General features: G+C 42.6%; 1 protein-coding gene across 1 annotated transcript; it reads left to right on the top strand.

Annotated features, from left to right (window-relative positions):
* Positions 1-2,376: 2,376 nt before the first annotated feature.
* On the top strand, positions 2,377-5,127 carry LOC309972932 (oncomodulin; the record flags this gene model as incomplete). The annotated part of the gene is made up of 4 exons (XM_082856828.1): positions 2,377-2,437; positions 3,006-3,138; positions 3,573-3,682; positions 5,102-5,127. 4 exons carry the CDS (start codon positions 2,377-2,379, stop codon positions 5,125-5,127), a joined length of 330 nt encoding a protein of 109 aa, XP_082712954.1.
* Positions 5,128-10,781: the final 5,654 nt, after the last annotated feature.

Raw genomic sequence — 10,781 nt, 5'->3', positions numbered from 1 at the left:
TGAAGATGGCTATCCAGGTTGTACCCGCCGGGGAAGAATCTGAGGCCCTTCTCTAAAAAAATCACTGAATAATTCTGTTTGCAACATGGGATCAGTTTTGACTTTTAAAAAACTTGAATTCAGCCTCAAAAAAAGAAGGAAATCCTGTCATATGCTACCACACGGATGAAGATTGAGGGCATTTTGCTAAGTGAAAGAAATCAGTCACAGAAAGACAAATACTGCACGATTCCACTTCTAAGGGGCATCTGAAGTAGTCTAACTCTTAGAGACAGAAAGTAGCATGGTGGTCGCCAGGGGCTCGGGGAGGGGAAATGGGGATTTCTTGTTCAATGGGTACAGAGATCGGTTTTGTCGGATGAAAAAGTTCTGGAGATTTGTTGTCCAACCATGTACATGTAGTTAACGCTACTATATGGTGTGTACACTTAAAAATGGGTACGATGGTAAATTTTATGTTATGTGTTTCTTTACCACAGATTTAAAAAGAGTCTAGCACAGTGATGGCCACATAGAGACTCTATAAATGTTTGCTGAAAGTAAAAACAAACAAACAAACCAACAAAAACAAATCATGAGGTCCCAAGTCCTGGCCTCATATATTTTCTGGAAATTTTACCTATGGGGTTGGGAATGGTTGGTTGTTTTCCTCCTTTTTGCCTTTTTAGTGTGTGCAATTTAAGATATAGCTGAGAGCAACATGGATGCAACTAGAGATTATCATACTAAGTGAAGTCAGAAAGAGAAAGACAAATACCATACGATATCATTTATATGTGGAATCTAAAATATGACACAAATGAACCTATCTACAAAACAGAAACAGGATCACGGACATAGAGAACAGACTTATGGTTGCCAAGGGGGAGGAGGCAGGGGGAGGGATGGAGTGGGAGGTTGGGATGAGCAGATGTAAGCTTTTATACGTAGAATGGATAACCAACAAGGTCCTACTGTATGGCACAGAGAACTAGATTCAGTATCCTATGATAAACCATGATGGAAAAGAATATTTTAAAAAAGAATGTATGTATGTGTACAACTGAATCACTTTGCTGTTCAGCAGAAATTAACACAACATTGTAAATCAACTATATTTTAATAATAATAATAAAAAAGACATAGTTGAGAAAAACCAAAGTCAAGACTTTTTTGGAAAGTCATCTAACCAGTGCCATCCCCTGGGCTGGACAAGTCCTTCGTATCCATGTGACACTGACTTCGAGTCTGTCAGGCCTAGACTGAGGTCGGCCTCACGTGTCCACAGTTTCAGAGACTGACCACAGACCTGCCTCTGGCAGCAGCTTCTAACATCTGGGGGGCCTTTTTCAGTTTACAGAGCACCCCCAGAGGTGTTTACCTCACTTCAACCACTGTCTCCTCTTTACCAGGGCTGTGGTGCCTTTACGCTTTGCCAGCAGGGTTGGTTTGCAGAATCGAAACCTTCCTTAAGGCTTGTTGAGGTTTGTTTTTGAAAATTTGCTGTTCCCACCCACATTCCCTTGAGATATAAATAGAAAAAAAAAAAGAGGTTTAATTAGTAAAGCAAGACATCTGAGCTACGTCCACCTGATCCTTGAAAAGGAAATCTGAGAGGTTCTTACTATCGCTTTTTCAGTCCTATATAAGGTAGGTCAGTAAGGCAGCAAAACCGCATCTGTTTTTTTTTTTTTTTTTGGCTCTTTCAACGCTTTTCCCTGATTCTTCTTAGAGGAAAATCTAAAACGGTGAGTAGCTGGTGGACCTACCAGACCCCAGACTCTTCTTTCTTACACGCATTCATATTAGGTTGGTGCATGCTGTGCTCAGATTCTCTTTGCCCATGGAGTTGACACATGGATGGATTTTGATCTCTGGTAAATGGGTTTTTTGATGTCTCTGATTCCCATCCTTCAGGACAGATAGCAACCCTTCCATAGAAAGTCTGCAAGCAGCCCAAGCTCTATCCTTCCCTAAATGGAATTTGCAACACTGCCTTTCTCTGGCTGGTGTGTTAAAATGCTATTGCATTTGTAACATGGTTTACTTCTGAATGGTTTGTAGATGCCTATGTAAGTGGTCGATGATGTAATTATAATTTTTACAAGAAAACAGAATCGAATTGTTCTTTAGGTTGTATTTTTAAATTTCATCTTTAACTCCATTCAGGAGAGGGCACTGAGACACAGGGGACTGGGATCTTCTTGATATTTGGTTTTTATTTGGATATTCTGTCCCAGCTCTTAATACAATACTATGCTTATCACATTTTAAAATTTTTCAACAAATTTGCATTTTCTGTGGGCCTGGGGGTGGGGGGGTTGTGGTCCCCCCAGATGTGCATGTTTCTGCTTGCCATTCACCACATCTTGTTTATTCTGTGTGAACAGGTGGAAAATGAGCATCACAGATGTCCTTAGTGCTGATGACATTGCAGCAGCCCTGCAGGAGTGCCAAGGTAAAGTGGAAACAAGGCAGGGGTGGGTTTCTCTCACGTACCTCTACCTCCCGAAAAGCTACAAAAATTAAAATGTGAACTTTGCTGAAAATTCATGGGATCAGAGAAAAACTTATTAACTAGATAACTACAATGATAAAAATATGAGCTCTGAACATACGATCACATTTCCGTAAGGTGAAAGAAACTTACTAAATGTGAAAAAAAAGGAATCGGTGGATGCCACGTAGCCTGTTTGAATCCCATGATTGCACTTCTCCCACCAACTAGACCAGTGATGCTGGCATCTTGGATACACAGCCAGTAAAAAGAGCAGGGGGGAGGCACAGAGGAGAGGAGGCGAGAGAAGGGGAGATGGACAAAGTCAAGTGGAGAGGGAAAGCTGGGAAGGGGGAAAGGAGATGAGAGCACAAAACCATCCAGTCCTGGCTGACTCAAAATCTCGGTCCCTGTAGCTCAATGCTATTATGAAAAGTAGTATTTTTAATAACCTATGTTTTCAGCACTTTGGCCCAAAGACAGAATGCAATCCAGTGAGCATCAGAATAACCCATTCTCTGTTCTTCAGACCCGGATACTTTTGAACCCCAAAAATTCTTCCAGACATCGGGCCTCGCCAAGATGTCAGCCAGTCAGGTGAAGGACGTTTTTCGTTTCATAGACAACGACCAGAGTGGGTACCTGGATGAAGAAGAGCTGAAGTAAGCTTTGTCCTAAGCCCGTCTGGCACCCCAACATTGCTAGCTGGGGCTGGGGTGTAGTGGGGGCCAGCCTCCTAAGTATCCTTCAGTGTCCAGCCATGAGCAGATCCTCATGAAAGGGAAGAACATGAGTCGGTGGACCACATATCTACCCACGCAAAACACTAAACATGGGCACCGAAGACTGTGGGTGCAAAAATCCATTAGTCTTAGAGGTTTTCTTGGGCAAACGGACTTATAACAAAATCCTGGAAAGATGTTTTAAAACAAAATGCCCACCGTTAGTCTCTACAATGAAGGAAACCTTTGCCTGCTAAGATCTTGACTGATCATTGCAACTGCTGGAACAGATGGTTTGCTTCAAGAGAAAGGGGTGAGCATAGAAATGTGTGTGGGTTTTCAATACAGTCCCCTCAATCTTTATTATCCTGTAGGTTTTTCCTCCAGAAGTTTGAGAGTGGTGCTAGAGAACTGACCGAGTCAGAAACCAAGTCCTTGATGGCGGCTGCAGATAATGATGGAGACGGGAAAATTGGGGCTGATGGTATGTTCACACCTGTACACGGCATAAGAGACTTTAGCTCAGGCAGCATCTGGGGCAGGGAGCTTAGGCCATGAGATCAGACAGATATGGGTTAAAATCCCCCTTTCTTAACCTTGCTGAGCCTCAGTCTTCTCATCTGCAAAATAGAACTAAAGTGAGGATGCAAATGATGTATGTCAAGACTCTGGCATGATGCCTGGGGATGTACCATAGAAGCTGGTCCCACTGGTCACTGTCTATGAACCAGAAAATACTCTTCACCTGACCAGGATACTAGCTACTTTCCTGGCCAATTATTTGCAAGACACCCTAATGCACCCTGAAAATAATGTAAGGAATCTCCACCGGTGGGATGTGAGTCTCTCTGAATAAGGGAAGGACTGACATTCTCAAGTATGTCTCATAGTAAAGAGTCCACTGACTTGAGTAGGAAAGCCTCTTAGCTTTCAAGGGTTTAAACAAATACATTTTATTGGCAGTAGCCCGAAATATTAGAGAACAAATAAATCAACCATCATTTATGCAGTCTTCTGTATGCAGAGCGTTATATTCAAATTTTAGCATAACTGCATGGCTGTAGGATTATGTTTATCTGATTTTGTCATGTTGCTTACATGATTTTCACCTACTTTGTGCATGTCAGCTCAGGAGAACTTACATGTGGTTCTTATGGTGGTACTAATTAAAATGTAAAACTGCTACTTTAGACCCTCATTTTAAAAATCTATTCAAGATGATACCACTATAACTTACTACATGGGACTTAACGCACCTTGTATAGATAGGTCAGAAAAATAACTTAGGTGAGGGAAAGTTGATTTATTTAAACCTAACCATGAAAGACTTCCAAATAAGCAAAGCGTACCGATAAATACAAAGCAAATACCCAGTTTTCAATTTCAGTCTGTAGCATGCACACCTTATTATTATTATCTTTTAGTAATATGAATTTGGGGGGTAAGCTTAGGGTTCAGTAAAGAAAAGTTAGTTCAAAGTCCCGCTCTATTAAATGTTTCCTAAATATGCAATACATAGCTACTTAATAGAAAAAGAAAACCTCCCATTTCTGTCCTGAATTGACCAGACAAAAGGTTGAGTGAGCACAGATTGTGGTGGGCCACTATACTGAATTCACTCATTGTCAGAGAGAAATAACTGGGTTGGCAAATTCTAACACAAGGAGCTCTATCGAAAAGCTAAAGAGTTTGTTAGATTAGGCAGGAAGATGGAATGCTGCAGAGTGTCAGGACCGGTGGGCAGTGACACCTTTTCTTCCTTCTGTGCCCTTGGAGGGGGCCATGCCCATCATCTGACAATCTGCTTCGTTCCCTTTCCTCTTCAGAACTCTCATTGGCCATAGCAAGTCTGTAAAGTACCAAGCCATCCTGGCTGACCCTGTTCTCACCTCTTCTGTTCTAGAATTCCAGGAAATGGTACATTCTTAAAGGGCCCAGACTATGGAGATAGAATCAGCTGGAAGGCCTCCAAAGCCCCAGGAACTGGGACACCCCGCATCCTCCCCCTAATTTATTTATTAATTTCCCCCGAAATGCTTCTGCAATTTGCCCATTGTTTTAGTGAGGTCATAAGACAGTCATCCGTGACTTTTTGGTGGTGGGTATGCCCTGATGACTCCTGTAAGATCCTCAGCAGACAAAAAATGCCTTTTAACAAAATCATCCAATAAAGACACCTTTCTCATCATCTGCTGATGTGTGGGTGTGGTTTTTTTTCCTCCGAGAGGTAGAGGGATGAAAGTAGTTTGGAGACCGAAGACTTTTAGGAAGAATTCTGGTCTTACCGGGCGTCAGGCTAGGCTTTTCTCAGCGATTTATCTGAGTCTGAAATGCCTATGAAGAGATTTTAGCCAGCAGAAAGTCATGCTTGCTTATGTGTTTTCTGCTACTGGGTGTTAGATTGCCATGAGCGAGATTTAAGTTAAAGCAAATAGTACAAGACAGGAAAAAGTGCGAGGCTACCTTGGCCCTAAAGCTAAGGAGACTTGCTATGCTGGTTGAGACAGGCAGACATATTTTGAATCTTTTTTTTTTCCTTAGAAAAACAAGCTATCAGACACTTGCGGGCTCTGACCCATTCTCCTGTCTCCCCCTCCCCCTCCCCCTCCCCCTCCCTTTCCCCTCCCCCTTTTCCTCCCCCTCCCCCTTTCCTCCCCCTCCCTTTCCCCTCCCCCTTTCCTCCCCCTCCCTTTCCCCTCCCCCTTTCCTCCCCCTCCCTTTCCCCTCCCCCTTTTCCTCCCCCACTCCTCCAGTTCTCCCTACCCCTCTCCACTTTCTCAGCCACTACTTTCCTGGCTCTTATTTGATACCACCTGAGCCAATTACACCCAGAATTGTCCGAACATTTGAGGCGAGCCTCAGGGTCCCATTACAGGACTTTCATTAGGGTGGGGCACTCTCAAGCCAGGAAATTCTCATTAGGCTGATTTCCAGGTGGCAGGTTCAAGCTGTTCTCTTGGGCTGACCCCGGGTTGAGGACTCCCGGGAGGAAGCAAGGCATCTTCCCGGGAGCTCGTTTAAAAGCTCGCACTTTTTACCCCAACACACAAGTTAACAACGCCCTGGCCTCTCCTGGGTTTGCTGCCATCCTGCTAAGTAGCTTAGCAACTCTGAACTCCTGTTTTTTGGAGGGTTGTGGCAGAGCAGCTTTTCAAAGTGCGGGACATGTACCACAAGGGGGCCTCAAGATGATTTTAGGGGGACAGGGGTCAACACTGTTAAATTTAATAACCGTGTATTTATTTTAATAGGCATCAGGAAAATAAAAGTAGCACAAACCTGATTTCAATATCGCCCCTTTAGAATGAGGCTATTAGACATTTGAAAGTGTATCGATTTGAAGATTTGAAGAATATTAAGTCACGTTGAAGGGACAAAACCCAAAAAGGTCGTTTTCAGATAAGTCAAACTGGGGAAATCTAGCCTGAAAATGAAGCGCTCTTTGGGGAGAGCCAAAGAACGGAGCTGTGTCATTTCACGGCTCTCTTTTCCCCTCTCCCGGTACACACCTGTGCCTTCATGCTCTCCTCATTCCCCGGCCATCTTGGCAGGAATTGGGTTAGTTCCTCCCCACCTCTAGCTTCCCTGGGTGTGTGACAATGTCCCCCACGTACCAGCAGAGGGCTTTCCGGGCCAGTACTGATGACCTAAGAGCCCTGATTCCTAAAACAATCCACATGTTGCCTTCACCGCCGCACCATGTGGATACTCTGATCCTCCTGATATTTCTATTCACTCCGTTGGCCCTTCCCAGCTAGGGGCTCTTCATCCCAACAATTCTGAAGGGGAACACTTGAAATAACTCAGCGTGATCCTGTAGCCCTCTTTCCACGGGGCTCTGGCTACCATATGCCTCGGAGAAACATGTGAATGATGATGCTTTTAAATAATGGTTATGAGCTTCTAATTGACTAAGCAATCCATCATCCACTGGAGCAGCAAAGGCAGCCTCACAGCATCTAGGTAATGATCGTGGATTTCTGTTATTTCTTTTCTGTCACTCAGGAGGGGACCTGTATGGGAATAATCACTGGAGGGGTTATTTGGAGCACCCAGGGGACACTGTGTCATTGGATGGTACTGATGTTCTGAATGTCTTGGGGAAATTGCTTAGAGGATGGATGTATACAAAAGGATGAATCGCCACAAATTTTTCATACATAGAATGACGGTCAGTTATTCACGAATTGTGTTCATTCTACTGTTTCAAAAGTACAATTCAAATTATTTTTGCCCATTTCAATTACATCACTTTTTCATTCTTCTAACCCAGTCTGAGGAATTTAATTTCAGTCTCTGTCAATAGATAATAAACAGCAATCCAAAGGAGCCATCTCTCTATATTTAACACCCAAAAACTGTCAGCTGGTATGCTTACATGAAACAATAATCTCATGTGGTCCTGATTCATACCAATTTTTAATTATGTTGTTTGCAGCTGGGGTGTTTGGGGCAGGGGGTGAATATTCTACTCTGAATGCAGGTAATAACAGCTCTGGGCATTTGAACATATCTGTGAATTAGCACTTTTCATTTTGGGGGTTATTTTTCTAAGTTGAAATTTTGTAGAAACATTAGCATTTCCAAATTTTAGTGTTAAGTATAATTTGAAAACAAAAATTGTTTTCAAAAATCTCCCTAGTTTTAGTGATCATGTAAATATAGTACAAACAACTAATTTTTAAATGGGTTCTATTCAATATGTGCCTCATGGAAAAAAAAAGTGAAAGGACATATAGCAAAATGTTAACAGTAGTTATCTCCAGCTGGTAGGATTACAGAACAATGAGACGAGCGTGAAGGCTTTTTCAGTGGGGGAGCATAGTAACTAGAGAAAACAAAAAACAGACATGTAGAATTCACCCAATCAACCCACCTCAAGAAAGCATGTTCTCAGCAGTAGAAAGATGTTATTTTGACTTTGAAACGAGGGCCTAGATTGCCTAGCAGGTCACAGAGCTGAAAAACCTGGTGTCTCTTATTTTCCCTAATTGCTAATAAAATAGGGTGGCAACAGTGGCTTTAATTTGGACTATTTTTACTTAACTATAATTTTAGTTTATAGTTTGGTAGTTATAATTTAACGGAACACGATCGTAAAGTCAGCTTCGTGAATGTGCTTAATTGTTGAGACTAATGAAAATTATTAAAATACTTGAAACGTTATTTAGTATTTTGCTTCAGCCTCTGCACATTATGAAATACGTAAACAATTTTTTAACGTATAGGTTTTCACAGTTCTTTCCAGCTCGAACTCAAAGTGTAGCAAAATGGTGAAGATGTGAAATATTTGTCTAGTTGTTCAGGTTTACAAGCTACATAGTTAATTCCATGTAACGACTGCAGTTTAATTTTGTGTAATGAGTACTCGGGAATCCAATTTCAAGCAAAAACCTATCTTATATCTCTTCTGCTAATGTTAAGGTATGGTATTACTTTGCAAACACTTAAGAAGACAGATGAAATTGGAATCACCGGGATCGTTTCCATCTGGCCTGTTAATTTATTCACTGGAAAGGCTATTCATTTACATAATGTTTTAACTGGTTCCAAAAAGTCGACTTTTTTTGGAAGCGGGTGGATTTTGACATCTTTTTCTTATGGGTTCCACAATGAATGTAGATGGATTCACACCTTAAATTGTAAGGTATTTCAAACATACATTTGAGACTACATAGATATGTAGCAAACAACTGTGTACCTACCGCCTCACTGTATCAAACCTCGGCAGGAACTATGTGGTTGCTCTGTAATATGTCATCTTGCTTAGGCTGTAGGTATCTGGTTAGGGTGGGCCGCAGGAGACATCTTGCCTGGGATTAGGAGGGTGAGAGTGAAGCAGCCACGGTACTGATGCTCCAGAGGTCGGTGCGGGGGTAGCTTACCTGCTGGCTCCCCTCCTTGCTGCGGGGCCCTCCTTCTGCTCCCAGCTCCAGGTGCACTTCCTTCTGTGACAAAGGACACCAGCCTTTCCTGAAGGACATCAGAGTTGGGAGCAGTGAGAGACTGACATGAGTTCCAGTCTGTCCCTAGGGGTTCCAGTTTGTCCTCACTCTCCCCCTCTTTACATCCATCTTCCCTTCCTGACTGTCTGCTCTGAAGATTTCAAGCTTCAGCATCAGATGAAGGCAACAGCTTTATAGAGACTATTGAACCAGACCTCACAAGCTCATAGTACCTGGAATACACACATTTATATTTATCACTGTATATATTACATGACTACATAATTGCATAATACCTGTAATTCATATCTAAAAAGTTACATTATATATAATATACATATATTTTTTCTAGATGGTTCTCATTCTCCAACTGAACACTGATTTACCAAATTTCCTTCAGGTTTTTCTTTTTTTTTTTTTGCGGTACGCGGGCCTCTCACTGCTGTGGCCTCTCCCGCTGCGGAGCACAGGCTCAGGACGCGCAGGCTCAGCGGCCATGGCTCACGGGCCCAGCCGCTCTGCGGCACGTGGGATCTTCCCAGGCCGGGGCACGAACCCGTGTCCCCTGCATCGGCAGGCGGACTCCCAACCACTGCGCCACTAGGGAAGCCCTAGGTTTTTCATTTTTTAATAAAAAGAATCACACATTTTGGAAGATCCTTTACAGGTGATCACAGGAGGAGACGGAGATCGAGGACAATTTTAACTGCAGGAGAGAGACGTACCCTCAGGATGAAGGTCACCTCTGAATGACACAGTCTCTGGGCTCTAACTCAACAGAGAAAAGATCGATTACTTGACTCATGGGTCTGTTACTTCTGCCAGCAGAGAGGAAGTGGCTCTTTGTACAGGTGGCCTTGGAGGTGTATATCATACCCAGACCTCTACCCAGCAGTTTCCTCTTGCGGCTCAGTACTGAGATGAGTGTAGGGAGGAGAGAACTCAGTAGAATGTCTGATCAGCCTCTACCCGAGCTCTGTCTGCACAGCATGCAGCAGACAGCACTATGAAGAGGAAAAGTCCGTTTCTCCATCCTCCCTGTTCCTACCTCCATAATTGTTCCATCATTACACTTACACTGTGTCCTTTGAGGCAGGCATTGCATTGCACAATAGGAACAAGAGGATGACTCCAATTGGGTCCTACCATTGACAAGCTCACTTTTCTTGTTAGCGGGGAGACAGACATATGTGAGAACATGTCTAGAACCTCCCTCCCTGGAACTGTGCCTTCTTACCTGGAACTGTGCCTATATCTTATTCCCCTGGAATTTTGAGTCCACAAATTCTTTTTCTTTTTTTCAGCTTTATTGAGGTATAGTTGACATTTAAAATTGTGATATATTTAAAGTGTAGAACGTGGTGATTTTATATATGCATGGATTGTGAAAGGATTCCCACCATCAAGTTAAGAAACACATCCATTGCCTCATATATTTACTTTTTTTTAATGAAAACACTTAATTCTACTTTCTTAGCAGATTTCAATTATACAATACAGTGTTATTAACTATAGTCACCATGTTTACATTAGATCCTTAGACCTTATTCATCTTATTAACTGAAAGTTTGTACCCTTTTACCAGCCTCTCCCTATTTCCCTCACCACCACCACCCAGTCCCTGGCAACCATCGTTAT

Source organism: Leucopleurus acutus (assembly GCF_964270905.1).
Source record: "Leucopleurus acutus genome assembly, chromosome: 16".
Lineage (NCBI taxonomy): Eukaryota > Metazoa > Chordata > Mammalia > Artiodactyla > Delphinidae > Leucopleurus > Leucopleurus acutus.
The sequence above is the reverse complement of the archived record's forward strand: the minus strand, read 5'-3'. Positions and strand labels throughout refer to the sequence as shown.